This window comes from Hydra viridissima, unplaced genomic scaffold (genome assembly GCF_058129835.1).
Source record: "Hydra viridissima isolate aposymbiotic clone 2 unplaced genomic scaffold, HvirCarnegie_v1 scaffold_6, whole genome shotgun sequence".
Taxonomy (NCBI): Eukaryota; Metazoa; Cnidaria; class Hydrozoa; order Anthoathecata; family Hydridae; genus Hydra; species Hydra viridissima.
This window is the reverse complement of record NW_028324305.1, coordinates 11,654,398-11,671,342: the sequence shown is the minus strand read 5'-3', so window position 1 is coordinate 11,671,342 and position 16,945 is coordinate 11,654,398. Positions and strand designations below refer to the sequence as shown.

Sequence of the window (16,945 nt, the reverse complement as noted above, 5' to 3'; positions counted from 1 at the left end):
TTAGTTAAAAGTTTTAGATGAAATAAAAATTAAAACATTTAATTTATTTTTTATTAAAGTTTTTATTATATAATTATTAAAGATGCATAAAGTTGGATGCATTATACTAAAAAATAAATGTTATGAAATAAATTAAGAAACCTCCTTTATAAAAATTTTTTTTTAGTGGTTTCCAGTGATAAAAAAAATTTTTATTCAATTTTTTAAGTTAGAGATTCGGCAAAAAATTAAAAAATTTTATTACAATTTTAGAATATAGTTATATCTAAAATTGTATGATAGCAACGCATTTTGATTTCAGAAATAATTTTTTTTGAAACAATATGGATAATACTATTACATAGTAAGGATTTGGTTTGAGTGCCACGACATAAAACCTGGCGGTCTCTTTAGTTCACAGTGAAACGTAGAGACTCGTAAACGATAAAGCGACAAAAAGAAAAGTCAAAAACAAAGATCAGAAAAGACTTATACACAATGATTCACCGATCTATCACGTAAGTAGACGATAAAACGGAAAGAAGAAAAAATAAAAGCAACTGAGAAAAGACGTAAACACGAAGACTCATTAACCTGCGATATAAATAAATGAAAAGATATCGCAACAGGAAAACATGCAAAAACTATAAAAGCTCAAAAAAATGATATCCTTGGAGGATTGGAGAAGGATTAGAGTTAAGTGAAATTTAAGAGATTTTTGGAGAAGAATTAGAGTTAGTTGAGAGAATTAGAGATAGAGAGATCCTCTCTTTAGAAGAAGAGATTTAAAAGAGAAATTTAATAGAAAAGAGTTTTAAGAGATTTAAAGAGGATTTTAAAGAAGAGAAAGAATTTTGTCATAAGAAGAGTATTTTGATGAATAAGCAGTTTAATAAGCAGTTGAATAAAAGAAGAAAAGAAGAAGATTTTAATATTGATTGCTGGAAAATAACCAGAAGACTTAATTAAAGAAGAGATATCGGTAATAAAAGAAGATATAAAAGAAAGAGGAGTAATTGAAATAAACTGTATTGAACACTGCAAGAAGCGTAAGAGAACATTATTGGTATTATATAAAAGTTATAAGAATAAGAGTGATGCCATTACACATTAATATAACATTTGTTGAGCTTTATTATATTATAGAATATACTGAGGACGGCGATTATAAGTAGTGATCGGTAAGCAAAAGAAAGTAATCACTCAGAATACGATCAAAGTCCGCACTCAAATTATACTAATTATGCGTAAGCTGTTATTTTAAAATTATGCGAATTTTGAATATCAATAAATAGGCATTCGGGGGGGGGGGGGGGGGCAATCACGCAGTTAAAAACGACCCCGCTTTGTGAAATTGATGTTAGAAATGGGGGGGGGGGGGCAATCACGCAGTTAAAAACGACCCCGCTTTGTGAAATTGATGTTAGAAATGACCCTTCCATTGTACGACTGTAGTTTACTCATACGCCCTGTCCATAAAAACGGCACAATAATAGGAACGTAATTGATGCTTTGAAATCTCTTCGTTATCAACTTGTTGATATCTAGATTCATGACGGTACAAATTTTACAGGAGCAGCTGTTTATACATCACGGACATGTCTGGTTATTGCAAAATCCATTTCTAGTTTGAATTTGGATGTTTCTCTGGTTGCGTGGTAAAACGTGTTGATTGAGACCAATAAGACTTGTAAGCAACTTCAAGCAAAATAATTAACCGATTTAAACCGGAACTATTATAAAAAGAAAAAAAAAACACAACAAAAGCAACCTTTAGGCTGTGTGTGTTCACATTGCCTAACTAATGGATCATACGGAATAAACACATTAGACCGTTCACCGTGCAACTATGTTATAAAAGCTTTTGTCATGTTGTAGCGGGTGATTAAGATCCAAAAGGTATCATATATGTTTTTTGAAACTATGTTTAAACACTGTTTTTGTCTTTTTCAAATGCTGCTTCAAACACCTAGTTATCTTGTCACATGATATCCAGCTATGGGATTTTTCTAAGAAAAAAAAATATACATATTAACTTAAATATTGTAGACTCTAAACTTTTAAAGTATAATTACAATTTCACAATTTTAATGACGCTGAATTTAATTACTCAAATTATAAACTACTTTAAACTAAATAAAAAAAGGTTTTTAAATATTAAAGAACTATTCAAGATAAAATACTACATTGTAAAGTAATTGTGCATCGGCAACAATACCATTCAACATTCTCACATTCCAAAATATATTGAGGTATACGTTCACAATCACATTGCACTATATGTTTAAATAGATTAATACTTAGTGTACAAATAAAATCTGAACAGAAGTAGCACAGTGATATATATATATATATATATATATATATATATATATATATATATATATATATATACATATATATATATATATATATATATATATATATATATATATATATATATATATATATATATATATATATATATATATATATATATATATATATATATATATATATATATATATATATATATATATATATATATATATATATATATATATATATATATATATATATATATAGAGAGAGAGAGAGAGAGAGAGAGAGAGAGAGAGAGAGAGAGAGATAGAGATAGAGAGATAGAGAGAGATTGAAAAGCTGAATCAAAATTTTATTACCACTTCACTTACTTATTTTTGATAAATTTATCTGAAGCCATCCAAATTTGTCGACATATGCAATAAAGAGTAAACTTAAATTCTTTTTCTTTACAAAACCTTGCCAATTTTTCAGTCTTTGGAAAATCATTTAACTGGTTTTCCAAAATGCTTTGAAGTAAATGGTTTCTCATTTCATTACTTTCAAATGAAACATAGCACGGATTTGAGCCAGTAGAAGCAATATGCTGTGCAAATGCCAATGCAAACAAACCACAATCTACATTATTTGTTTGTTGTTGCACTGGTAAAACTCGTACTGTCAAGTTATCTTTGGCACACTGCATTATTGTACAAATTTGCCTGACAACATAATTTTTCACTTTTCCTTTAAAAATGCTGTCTAAAAGACATACCTCACCTTCAGAACAGCCAAAAGTGCTAATTGTCAGCCAATGTAAATCACCATCATGTAATATCTGTACAAATGATTCCTTTACCACACAAAATGACAAATTTTGGCCCAAAACTGGATCCTGCAGGCCAGAAACACCAGTTATCATTTTTTGCACTGAGTTGATAACAGTGTCTGACAACATCTGGTCGGTTGTAATATCTTTAATATCATCCGAGGAAAGATTTTTCTTAGGAAACATAGTCAATTTTTTTGCTGAATGTTTATTACCATTATGAGAAAGAACAATCACCTGGTCAGCATTAAACATTTCCTTGTTTACCGGCTCTTCAACAATTTCTTTTTCAAATGTGCCTGGTAAGTAACTCTCTTCAGTTATAAATACTTTAGAAGGAATGATTGTTTTTTCTTTCCAAGTTCCAACACGCTTTGTTTGAACTTTTACTGGTTTCCGAACAGAAATTGAAATGTGCTTATTTTTATTTTTTGATTTAACATCTGTTTTAGTAACCGGAATCCCAGATTCTCTAGCTCTTCCTTTATTCAGTTTGTCTATGAGAGCAGAAAGAGTTTTGTGTAACATAACAATTTCATCGGAGTTTGCCTCGAATTCAAAAGATAGATTTCTTATAGTATTAAGCATCTCCCTAACATCAACACCAGAATAAATGTGAGTAAATTGTTGAGCTTCTACAATAGTCTCTTCTTCTTTTAAAGGCAAAAATGACTCTTTTAGAGGTGAAAATGACTCCATAGAAGGTAACAAGGAGTTTGAAAAAGTAAAAGGGTTTTTTTTTTGCAATATATCATAGTCATCTGCATCCAAATTCAAGAATGGAGAATTTATATAAAGTTTTGATAATGCATCCCATGACCAGTTAGGATACTTCCGGAATACAGTAAAGAAGTATTTGCATGGGGAGCCTAATAACATCTAATCATAACAAGTACATTTTGGCATAGTGTTCTCATTACCAAAGTACACAAAGTATTTGTTAGACGACTCATTAGTACTAGATACAGCAAAGATACTTTCTTTTATCATTACAACACTGTTTAAATCCATGTGATCAGCAGTTAATCTTCGCAATAAGCAATGCTTAACAAAACTACGAGGACGATTAAAAAGATATTTTGGCACACAGCACCCATACCTTCTGTACCGTGCATCCATTTTAAAGTTGGCATCAGTGTAGCTAAATTGAATTGATAAAACACAATAAGTAATAGTTTTATAGTAACAGCCAAACTAAATGCTGCTATCTCTTTGACAACACCATCGAGGCTTAAATTAACAATGCAGCTGCACCGTCTTAAATGTGCACAATTACAAGCTAGAATTGAAGCAATGAAAGAAGAGCTTATTAGCTCAAGTGTGATGATGGATTGTGATTTACATAGTGATTTTCTTTCAATAATTTCTAATACTAATCATAACATTAGTGATTTCATGAATTTGTTTTGGCAAGAACAAAAAAAGTTATTTAGTGTCTCTCGATCTGGAGTTAGGTATCACCCAATGGTAATAAGATAATGTTTATCCATAGCATCAAAATCCCCATCTGCATATCAAGAAATAAGAAATAGCAAAGTTCTTGTGTTGCCAAGCCTGAAGACACTTCGAGATTATAAAAATTGTATTATGCCAAAAGCTGGGTTTCAGGAAGGTATTGTTGCTGAATTATGTATGCAAACGGAACAGTATACAAAAATTGAAAGATACATTGTGCTTCTTATTGATGAGATGTCCCTAAAATCTAATCTGGTTTTTGATAAGAAGAGTCATCAGCTAATTGGGTTTGTTGATTTGGGAGACCCAGACCTGAATTTTGCTACATTACAACAATGTGAGCTTACAACTCATGCTCTTGTTTTCATGGTTCATGGCATTGCAACATTGCTTAAGTTTTCACTTGCATATTTTACCGCCATTACTGCCACAGCATTGCAGCTTTTAGTTTATTTTGGGATGCAGTATGCATTTTACAAAAAAAGATGTAATCTTTATCTAGTCTCTGTAGTGGCTAATGGTGCATCATCAAACCGAATGATGATTAAACTTCATCGTTATATGTGTGGAGATATGATTACTCCTGTTATTTTTAAAACAATAAATTTGTATGCCAAATATAGATACATCTACTTTGTAGCAGACCCACAACACCTAATGAAAACTGCTCGAAATTGCTTATTAAACTCTGGCGCAGGAAAATGAACACGCTACTTGTGGAACAATGGAAAATACTTACTGTGGCAGCACATTACTCAATTGTATTATGAAGATTTAGACAATGGTTTAAAACTTATGCCTAAGTTAACTAATGAGCACATACATATAAACTCTTACTCTGCTATGACTGTAAAACTAGCTACCCAAATTTTAAGTCAAACTGTAGCATCTGTTTTGAAAACCTTTAGAACTGATGAACATAAAGAGACAGCTAGTTTTTGTGAAAAAACCCTATAATATACGAAAAAACCCTATAAATATATACGCACACACACAGATATATATATATATATATATATATATATATATATATATATATATATATATATATATATATATATATATATATATATATATATATATATATATATATATATATATATCTGTGTGTCTGTCTGTGTCTGTGTATATATTTGTTGTATACATTTGTAACACTTCTTTTTTTTATTCAATAAAGCATACTTATGTATGTCCTTGTATTTTAAATTTTTCCATTACAACTTATATAAATAATAACTTTACCACAATTTAAATGGTCATTTAAATTATTAAGAATGAACCAAACATTAAAATATCAATACTTATTTATAACGAATGTTTATAATTTACATTATTTTAGAGTTTGTTAACAAACTCTAAAAAATATAAATTATAAACAATAAAAAATATAAATAAATCAAAAAAAAAAAAAATCTATAAATTAAATCTATTTTAAACTCAATTCGGGGTAAAGAAAAAAGCAGCCGAAAAGTTTTTCTTTTTTTTTTTATTCTGCCCATATGATTCCCGTGTAGATCCCGCGGCCAAATCCCGTACGGTTCCCGTTTGACATCCCAGATGGTTCCCGTTTGGGTCCCGTATGGTTGTGCTTGCTGGGAAGCCATTTGGATATAACTGAAAAGTTTTTTAAGTACTCAATAACTCCTACTCCATATTGTTAAAGTATCCTATAAGTACGCAATAACTCCTACTCCATATTGTTAAGGTATCCTATAAGTACTCAATAACTCCTACTCCATATTGTTAAGGTATCCTATAAGTACTCAATAACTCCTACTCCATATTGTTAAGGTATCCTATAAGTATTTGCCCAGATGTTTCAAACTTTTAGATACAAAGTTATAATAAATTAAACGATCAACTAATCATTGAAACATAAATCTGTATTTTCAGTCAGAACTTTTAATATTTCAAATTCTAAGTTTTTAACTTTGAATATTGCAATTCAACGATTAAACAATCAAAATTTGGTGCGATTTTCATATGAGTTACTTAACTGCGGTTCTTACTCAATGTGCGCAGATCGCAGCGAGAATATTCACTTAGTCGCTCTTTTGCTGATTTAAACAAAAAATATAGCACTAACTTAAGTTATGGCAACTTTTTTAGTTTTTACATACCTTATTTTCCTAATTTCAAATTTCTTTTGTACGAGTTTAAGAACTGAAGTTCAACCTACAAAAGGTAATTTTAAACTCTATATCCGTAATATGGATGCGCTTAAGCCGAATATAAATTTGCAATCAACTTTATTATGACTTTAAATTAAAAATAATAATCTAAAGTCCAAATTTTTGGAAACTACTAAAATTCTTGTTTGGGTTCAATTGTTTTAGATGTTCATTACAGCAACGCGCACTCAACTTTAAACGCTGAAGGATGTCCAATTACTTTTCATAATACTGACAACGGATTGCAAATTTCAGCAGATTGCGAAGAGGGGGCATCATTTGTTGAGCTTATTAATGAAAACGAATCAGGTGAACTATTTGTTGAATTTTTTTAATTTGTATTTTTAAGGGGATCAATTTTCCCTTTTCTCATCAAGTTTTGTTAAAAAAAGTCTTCTACTATATGAAGTTACTTTTTTACATAAAATGCAAAAAAAAAACAAGCCATCGTTAAATCAATTTATTATGTGCGTTTTAGTTAGCTAAAAGCGAGCTATGCTAGTTCACCATTTATAATCTCAAAACATGAATTACAATCATTCACCATCACACTCTTAAATGCATATTATTTAGTTTTTGTTTCACATTTAGATAATTTTAAGGGAGGACGATCATTTCCCTCGTTTCTTGGCCTGAACTTAAAAAAATTAACTGAAGGAATTCTTCAAGAAGAAAATATGATTTTTAAACAGATTCTAGTTAATCAGCAAGTTGTTAAGTTCACTGGTTCACTGATGAACACTCTTCATTTCGCTGATGGCAGTCTGCCGGTATCAGATGTGAAAATAAAAAAGCTGGAGCTTGAAATAGGTAAGAGACATTAGAAAACATCCTATTGATGTTATCTAAAGATCGGTCACTTTGAGAAAGAAAAAATCAAAAAAAGTTGAATCATGTGGATCCAACGTGAATAATAAAGCAACATGAAATATTCTAATTTACATCGCATTAGTGGTGAATGGGTTTAATTGAGCATTTGTTCTTAATTAATGTAAATTGTAATGCTTTATGTAAACTCTTTTTTAGGCGAGAAAGACTTCTGCAACATTGCAGTTGAAATGAATGGTGAAATAGAAATAAATGGGCAGCAGTTTGAAATATCGCTAGAAAAACCAAATGAAAAATGGTAGCTGACTTTTTAAAACCCATCATTCAATACCAAATTCAAAATTAGATCAATAGTAATTGGAAGTAACTTATTAAATTTATTTCATTTTATTTAGCGTTTTTGATGTAAAAATACAAAACATAGGCAGTCTGACAATTGAAGAGTTGGTCTCAACTTTTAAAACGAGTTTGGAAAACATAGAAGATCTCAGAGATACAAGTGTCTTTAAAACCGATCAGATCAAATTTTTAATCCTTTTAAATCCTATAATTATTGGTGAAGTTGCTCTTGATGGGTATATGCAACTTTTAGCTAATGCAGAAGCTAATGACGACAACCTCTCATTAAACCATGTCAATATTTTTGTCATCATTGACAAAAAGAGAGGAGAAAATAGCAAGCTGGCAATAGTTTTCAACATCGGTAAAGGTGCGATTAAAAAGTATATTTCACTAACTAGTTTCAAAGTTTTACGATTTGCTGAGAAAAAACAGGGGAGATTGAGCTGTCTAGTGTTTTCTTTTAATTTATTTAGGGAAATCCATTGACGATGTTCTTTTCAGTTTAACATCTCATTCTGATCCTTTGAAATCACTTCCAATTATTGGTAAGTTGAACGCTTATGATTGGGCCTTATGTATTTCTGAAGGAGACAAGATAGCAGTTTCCACTCCTGAGCCAATACTTATACCGCTGGGGATAACTGCAAGAATTGAAATCACAAAGGAAGATTATGAGAATGAATGTCACGATAAAAATGCAGGTATCTATTTTTAAGCCACTTTTTTAAAAAATGTCTTTAAAATCCATAGATATAAATTCCCTAGGGTTTTATAAAATATTAATTCACAAAAAACAATACAAATCAAAAGAGCATATATAAAGAAAACATTACAACATTCAAAGTATAGAATAAATTTTAACTTATAGTAAAATTTTTTTTGAAATATTTTCTAATTTTACCATTAAAATGTTGTGAAAATAACTCCAGACGTAACTTACTAAGAGAAACTTAAGAAAAAAACTTAACCACCAGTAAAAATAAATTGTTCTTTAGTAAGTAATAAGGTTTTGTTAAAAAATTTGAATCTACTACAAAGTGACGCGGCTGATATTATTTGAGCGGATGTTTAGAGCGGAGATGTTTTTTGTGTTTCTTTAGTTATGTTAGACTTTTTGGGTGTATATGAATGATTTGTTGGGTTGCTTTCAGTTTTGAATGGATGTGTGAGGTTCAAGCATGGTTCGTGTAACGGTAGATTCCTCGAGTTCTAACACTTTAGACCTACGTAAAGCTTGACATCAAAATTTTTATATAATTATTAACGATATAATAATTCAATCAAAATATAAATAGTAATTACACTTACTAATGGTAATTGTTGCCTAAAAATACTCTCAAATATCTAACTCAAGTATACTCTTTTTAATATTTACAAATACGGAGATAAGAATGTGCTATCAAAAGTCACTCAAAAATATTCTGTAACTACCTTTGGAATTCAGGGTTAAAGCTTTTATCTATATTAGAACTACTCTAATGTTAAAAATCTTTTCTTTATTTTTGAAAACCATTTACTTATTTTTCTTAACTTCTTACTTCAAAATATCTTTTCTCTCCTTCCCAAAACTTTCTATTTAATAATTGCCCCCAAATTTTTTTTATCAAATTCTCCTTTAAATATTTTTCAGGAAATTTTTCAAAAAGTCCTCCAGATTTTCTCAACCGTTCCTTTTCTGTCTGCAGATTGTAGCGTTTCTTGAATACAGATGCAAAAAAATTTGTATTTAAACTATAAAATCGTGTGCTAAGAACTGTTTTTTCATTTGTAATAAAGTAGAATAAAGATAATGATACACGTTTACAAGCAACAAGACCTAGTGTTTCAACTGTCTTGCACTTTTCTTCGATCGATTACGTTATACGTTTGAGTAGAGTAAAACTTAAAAATTATAATTTCTTTCGATTTTAACTCCTCACATTATTGCCGAGTAAAAATTAGGACACTGCGAAAAACCGCATTCCTGTGCATCATACAAATTTTTCAAAATTGATTTTTTTTACTATTTTTTTTTGTAGATCCCTAACGAAACCCCTCAAGACCCAATTTCCTATTAAAAACAAAATCTTTTTTAAGATTATATTAATGAAACACATAAAAATAATATCAATAATGATTTTGCGTCATAATTGTGTAGGTTAAAATAAAATCAAAGAAATCCAAACAATTGCAGCTTGCATAATATAATGCGAAAATGTCAAGTTTAATAATCATATCAAAATCAGGATATATGACCCAATAATATATATTGACTAGATATCTAACTCGTACTTCCGCTGTGAAGCAAATTTTTTGCCAACCCAGGTTTGTTTTGCCAGCCTGAAATGACGCAATAATAAATCAAAGCGAAGCAAAAATGAACTATTGTTAAAAACTTGAAAAACTTGCTTCACTTTTTCTTACGGAATTTTATGAAGTATGACATCCTGTTAATATAAATCATTGGTTTGACCTGTAATTTTCAATGCTCTGTACCAATCCTCTTTATTTTGGATCGCTATAATTTGCCACTATACTATGGTGGCAAATTCTGAAATCATTTTTATTCAGTTCTCTCTCTCTCTCTCTCTCTCTCTCTATATATATATATATATATATATATATATATATATATATATATATATATATATATATATATATATATATATACATATATCTTAAACAAAAGTATCTAGAAATAATTTAATAAAATATGATGCAAAAAGAAAAAACAATTAATACTTCGTCCGCCTTTTGCGTTGATTACAGAAGCGAATCTCCTGGGAATTGATTCATATAAATTTGTGATGAAATTTTGTGAAATATTGGCCCACTCTCTTTTTAATATTCGGAAATATTCTTCGACATTTTTGGGTTTATATTCAGCCTTTTTTTTATCCAAATAATCCCAAACATGTTCAATAATGTTCAAATCTGGACTTTGAGGAGGCCAGTTCATTACTTCGAGAACTCCCTCGTCACACGTATCCTGTAAATATTTTTTCGCCACTCGGGAACAATTTTTGGGATCATTGTCTAGCTGTAGAATGAAATTTTTACCAATTAGTCTCATTCAGATGGTAATGCATGATGTCTTAAAACTTCTATATTGTGAGGAGGGAGAAAAGTTAAAAACAGCGAAAAGACGTACATACAGAGACTTATTCATCATGTCATATAAATAAAACACGAGAAAACTAATGAAGCAAAAAAAAAAAAGAGAAAAATGGCCGAAGAAGAACCATTAGTAACACACACCAAGAAAATGAGAGAATTAGCGAAGATAAAGAACTCGTTTCTAGTTGACATAGAAGCCATACGCATTAACAATCATGACTGCGTGAGAGAGATGGGAATACTCCACGTAAGAACCGATACTTAGTTTTCAAAACATTTTGTTCCTTGTAAAGATTTTCAAAACCTATCTCTAAAGGACAAGAAATCATATAAATTTTGTCTTAACAACATTCATAGTTCTCGCCTTTTTGACTTCTGCTGGTTGATAATCTTGATTTTGGTTTTGATTAAGAGTATTATCTGAAGCATCATCGTTATTATCTGAAGAGTCTGTTCTATCGTTTGGCTTCATTGGGGGTTCATGAAATTTCTTGAGTCTGTTTGAATGAACGACAAAAGGTGCTTTACTGCTATCAACAAGTTTTACTTTAAAATTAACGGGGGAAACCTTTTCAATAATTTGGTATGGTCCTTGCCATTTTGTTTGTAATTTTGGGGATAGGCCTTGTTTTTTCTCCTTGTTGTGTATCCATACTTTTTCTCCTTCTATAAATGTAGGTTCTTTAGCATCTCTGTCATAATAGAATTTGTTTTGCAGTTGTGCTTTCTGTAGATTGCTTCTCGCTAGTTCGTGAGCTAATTTTATTCTAGTAGCTAGTAAATTTCTGTATTCTGCAACAGTGTGAGGGCGGTATATGGAGGTTGGGAACTATTAGGTTGATGGTCTGGGGAGTATTTGGTTAGGTAAGGGCGAGGTTTGGGAATAGTTTGGTTAGGAATGGGCAAGGTCTAATCAACAAGGCTTAACTTAACTTCGCCGTCCTCAGTATGTTCTATAATATAAAACTCAAACAAATGTTCTCTTAATGTGTAACGGTTAGCACTCTTATATTTGTGTGACGTAAATGTAATGGCGCGGATATGTTAGGTGCGCGGTAAAGCATCAATCTTTTCAATAACAATATTTAACGCATATAGTAATAACAACAATAATATTAATAATCGAAATGCAAACAAAAGTACTTACTACTGGTTCTTCTTCTCTTACTTATTTTTCTTAATAAATATTCTCAAATATTCTCATCAATATATATTCTCTTAAAATTAACTCATGCAAATATCAATAAATCAATATAGATAATAACGCTTATTTAAAGTTACTCAAATATCTTTTCTTACCAATTCTTCTCGTAAGTTTCTCTTTAAAATCTTCGTAAATACTTCTCATAAAATTCTCTTTAAATCTTTAAAAATCCTTTTCTCATAAATTCCTCTTTTAAATCTCTTAAAACTCTTTTTATAACAAAATCCTTTTTCTTCTTTAAAATCCTCTTTAAATCTCTTAAAACTCTTTCTCTTAAAATTCTCTTTTAAATCTTTAGAAATCCTTTTCTCATAAATTCCTCTTTTAAATCTCTTAAAACTCTTTTTATAACAAAATTCTTTTTCTTCTTTGAAATCCTCTTTAAATCTCTTAAAAACTCTTTCTCTTAAAATTCTCTTTTAAATCTCTTCTTCAAAAACTCTTTCTCTTCTCCCAAAGACTTCACTTAAAAACTCTAATTCTTCTTCTCTTAACTCTCCCAATAAAAACTCTCTTCAAAAACTGTCTTCCCAAAAACTGTCTTCCCAAAAACTGTCTTCCCAAAAACTGTCTTCCCAAAAACTGTCTTCCCAAAAACTGTCTTCCCAAAAACTGTCTTCCCAAAAACTGTCTTCCCAAAAACTGTCAGATTCTTTCTTTTTTGAGCTTTTATAGTTCTCCATTATTATTTGTTTCGTTGCTATATCTACTTATCATTAGTTTACTTGACAGGTAAATAGGTCTCTGTGTGCACGTCTTTTCTTAATCGTTTTTTTTTTTATTTTTGCTTCATTAGTTTTCTCGTGTTTTATTTATATGACATGATGAATAAGTCTCTGTATGTCTTTTCTTAATCGTTGTTTTTTTATTATTATTTTTTTTGCTTCATTAGTTTTCTCGTGTTTTATTTATATGACATGATGAATAAGTCTCTGTATGTACGTCTTTTCGCTGTTTTTAACTTTTCTCCCTCCTCACAATATATTGTTCTCCTGTCAGTTTACCATCAATTCTGACTATATCACCTATTCCAGATGATGAAATACAACCCCAAACTAAAACAAAACCTCCCCCATGCTTGATTTTTGGATGTAGAAAATCAGGGCGATAAGCCTCTCCTAGCCTTTTTCTTACATACTGCCGTCTTCTGCTACCGAACAATTCAAATTTTGATTCATCTGTGTATAGTACACGGTTTAATATTTCTTGCGTTCAGTTATTATGCTGTTTTGCATATTTAAGTCTTTTTTCTTTATTGCCACAACGCAGTAAAGGCTTTCAAACTCTAACACACCCTCCTAACCCAGGTTTTAGCAAATGTCGTCAAACGCAAGATGAGGAAACATTTGTCCCAGTTGCAGCCTGATTGTCTTGGCTAGTTCACTGGAGGTTTTTTTCAAATTTCTAAAATAATTTATGTCATGTTTTTTAAGCTTTGGAAGTCTTCCACTTCGAATTTTATCCTCAAGAGATCCCATGTTTTTAATTTTTTTTATAATTTGTCTAATGGCTGTCCTTAAATACTTTGTTTTTTGAACAATTTGTCGTTGAAAATAATCTTCTTCTTAAAGGACGATAACTTTTTTACGTTCCAGTAGTGGAATTTTACCCATTTTATTACTTAAATAGCAATAAACATATTAATACAAAAGAAAAAAGAAAAAAAACAAACTTAAATTAGAACAAGTTTTGGTCTTAAAAAAACAAAAAATAATGTTAAACACACAGTATCTATGAAATATCTTTGTAAACTGTACTATCATCAAATATGAAGCCTTCACAGCAATAAATAAACAAAAATGCAAGAGCAAACTAAAAACAAACAAGCTGATACAAATTGATAAACAATCGGAGCGATTCAAGGTAAAAAAATTCGAACTTTCGAAAATTTATAAATAGCACGAACACTTCTTTTTTCCGGGAAAAAGCCTCAACGTTTTTTTATGATTTTCATAGAAAATACATCTTGTTTTGTTTTAAAATTTGAATCCAACAATTTAACAATCGCTACATTTGGAGAAATTCATTTGGAGAAACTGAAATGCGACTAATCACAGCCAGACTATTCAAATCAACTTCTGAAGTGTGTTGTTGATTACAAGAGCAAAAATATCTAAATTTTTATTTAGAAAATATTACTACAGTCTTTATATAGGCTTATTTTGTTTAAATCTGTGAGCTATATGGTCATTTTTTATGTTTTGCATTTCCATTTCTTGAAAGCAATTGTTGTATAATTTTGAAACCGAATCATTGAGACAGGATCATTAAATTAGTAAAATAAAAAATCTTCCGAATTAAATTTGCAACATTTTATGTTTTGTGAAAAAATATCTAGGATAAAGTTTTGTACTCAAAGCACTTGACCTTAGCTTATGTATAAGAACCAATTATAGAAAAAACTTAAAGATCAAAATCTTCTATGGATGTTAATGTGGGATTAAAACTTAATTTGTTATGAGCTCCCATCGACATGTAATATCACCCCTTAAAAGGATTTTTTAAGGGTATTTCATTGATATTAGAGTCCCAAATTTTTAAACCATAACATACATACACAGACATACATCCATCCATGCATCCATACATATGTACATGTTATATTATATTATATATAATATAGTTTTTAATTTCAATTTTAATAGGGATTCCCCAAACTATATCCATTGAACTTCAAATTACAAAAGCAGGTGAATTTTTATTCAAAATGGCTAATGGCATGCACCCTAATTATCAGACTTTTGTAGAATGTCTATTTAATGAAATAAATTCAACTTTTGAACTTCCGGAACAATTTGCTGGAAACTCTGAAGAGGAAAAGAAAACTGCAGTTTCTCAATTTAAATTCAATGGAAAAAATGGAGCTTTTGGTATAATAAAGTTAAACATAAGAGTATACTAAATCAATATTTTAATACAATATTTATAGCTATCCCTAAATTTTTGAATAAATCTGATGCTTTTAACATTTGATTTTCTTATAAATAAAATTTTCTCTCATGATAGTTTTCTGAAAGTTTTTTTTAAAATGTTTTATATATTGTTTAATTACAGATTTAAGATCGCTATTACAGAGAAATATCAGTTTATTTTATGATATATTTCGTTTCAATCATTTTGATTTGCAATTTAAAAAAGAATTGAAAAAGTGGTATTTTCTTGGTAATTCAAATGCAAAAAAATCTGTAATTGGTGATAATGGAGAAATATCTGAAGTTGAGTCATTGCTGGTAGTTTCTAGGAAATATGATGACTTAAAACCAAACATTGTGGTTTCTCTTCCTCCAATGAATTCTTCTCAACTTTTGTTGTTATTGGGACTAAAAAAAGATGAGTTTGATATATTAGCATCATTTAAACAATTGAGTGAGTTTGGTTTGAGTGAAGTGAATTTAAAAGACAATAAAGAGGGAATCAAGTATGAATAAAAATATTACTTTATTTTCTTTTTTTTTTTAATGTTTTTTTCTATCATAGGCCTTATTTCTCTTGTATAATCATAGGTTAACTGCTACTGCCTTTTTATTTGGATTAAGTGTTCAGTTAGAGGGTTACACTTGGCAGCATAAAATAGATGAAGTAAAAAAAGAAAACAAAAACAAGAAACCTTTCAAGAAAGAGAAAAAATCTTTTTATTCCAATCATTCTTCAAAACCCAAGTTAATAGCTTCTAATGCAAGTATACCTAAAATTTTTTTGGTTGATATTAACAAAACTGAAAAACAAGCTTTGAATGAAAAACAGATGGAGGAAGATTTAAAGTATTTTAGTGACTCCAAGCTAGAAAATAAATCTTCTCAAACAGACAAAAAAGAGAAAATGAATGACAACAGAAAAAATATTCCCAATGAGATGAATGACAACAGTTTAAAAATTCACTTGAAAAAAAAAGCTAATTATTTATTTCGTCCATCCTTCTTTGATAAAGATGATCTTGAAGTTTTGCAGCCTGTTCAAACTTCATCTAATAGCGATAAAGTAGAACCAACGCCAGCATTATTTACTAAAACAGTATTAGAACCAGAGTTTTCTAAGTATGGCTCAAACAAACATGTGGATCAGTCTGTTGAGCCTGTTGTTAAGGTTTACAACATAATGAAAGAGTTTCAGAAATTTCCTCAAGAAGGCTTCAAAAGCAAAACTATAAATAAAGGACTTTCTGATGAAACTGCTGATCATGAAAGGCTTAAAAGTGATATGATTGATAAAGAATTTTCTAATGAAATAGAAGAGCTTGCAAAAGAAGAAACTAATTTACCATTTCATTTAGATGAAGAAGATAAACATGTAGATAATTTAGAAGGGATTAATGTAGCAGCTGTAAAGAGGTCAGGTTTAAACAATATACTTTCCACAAATCTTCAAAGTATTGTCCATAAAAATTTGGGTAGTACTGCTCCCTTATCTAATGTTGCAAACAAGATAGCTGTTAAAAATATAAAAAAGGTACTAGCAAAATTAAGTAATATTTACAAAAGAAGTTCTGGAACAGAATCAATGAATTATAAAACTTTTGATAAAATAAGTGTTTCTGAAGTGCAATCAAAGAGTCGTGAAACTTTAGACAAAGAAACTCCTAATAAGTTAAATATTGTATTTACTGTGACTTTTTTCAATGTGAGACTGACAGATTTGTTAGAGAAATTGTATGAAAAATCTTTAAAGTTTACAGCACCCTGGCTTGAGAAAATGAAAGCAGGTAATATTTGAGTCACATTTATAAGAAGTTCTATTTTTACTAAAAAATCCATTTCATGGTTT

General features: G+C 29.7%; 2 protein-coding genes across 7 annotated transcripts in view; one reads left to right on the top strand and one right to left on the bottom strand.

Moving 5' to 3' along the window:
- Positions 1-16,945, top strand: part of LOC145189755 (uncharacterized) — a 33,707-nt gene that overhangs the window by 3,075 nt on the left and 13,687 nt on the right. The window contains exons 2-11 of one of the 6 annotated variants that reach the window (XM_090089834.1): positions 401-1,028; positions 1,126-1,226; positions 6,880-7,023; positions 7,306-7,524; positions 7,741-7,840; positions 7,938-8,251; positions 8,358-8,585; positions 14,830-15,054; positions 15,239-15,602; positions 15,688-16,883. In XM_090089834.1, the coding sequence (XP_089945960.1) occupies positions 1,223-1,226; positions 6,880-7,023; positions 7,306-7,524; positions 7,741-7,840; positions 7,938-8,251; positions 8,358-8,585; positions 14,830-15,054; positions 15,239-15,602; positions 15,688-16,883 (2,794 nt within the window). In that variant the 5' untranslated portion in view covers positions 401-1,028; positions 1,126-1,222. Of the gene's footprint in view, positions 1-331; positions 1,029-1,125; positions 1,227-5,976; positions 6,728-6,879; positions 7,024-7,305; positions 7,525-7,740; positions 7,841-7,937; positions 8,252-8,357; positions 8,586-14,829; positions 15,055-15,238; positions 15,603-15,687; positions 16,884-16,945 lie in introns of those variants that run through there. The other 5 variants (XM_090089835.1, XM_090089836.1, XR_016453186.1 and 2 more) reach the window with 5 other exon arrangements.
- LOC145187228 (uncharacterized) lies at positions 2,149-3,967 on the bottom strand. Its single transcript, XM_090089928.1, has 2 exons — positions 2,652-3,967; positions 2,149-2,278 (listed from the first exon to the last, which is right to left on the bottom strand). The coding sequence occupies exons 1-2, from the start codon at positions 3,965-3,967 to the stop codon at positions 2,149-2,151; spliced, it is 1,446 nt and encodes a 481-aa protein (XP_089946054.1).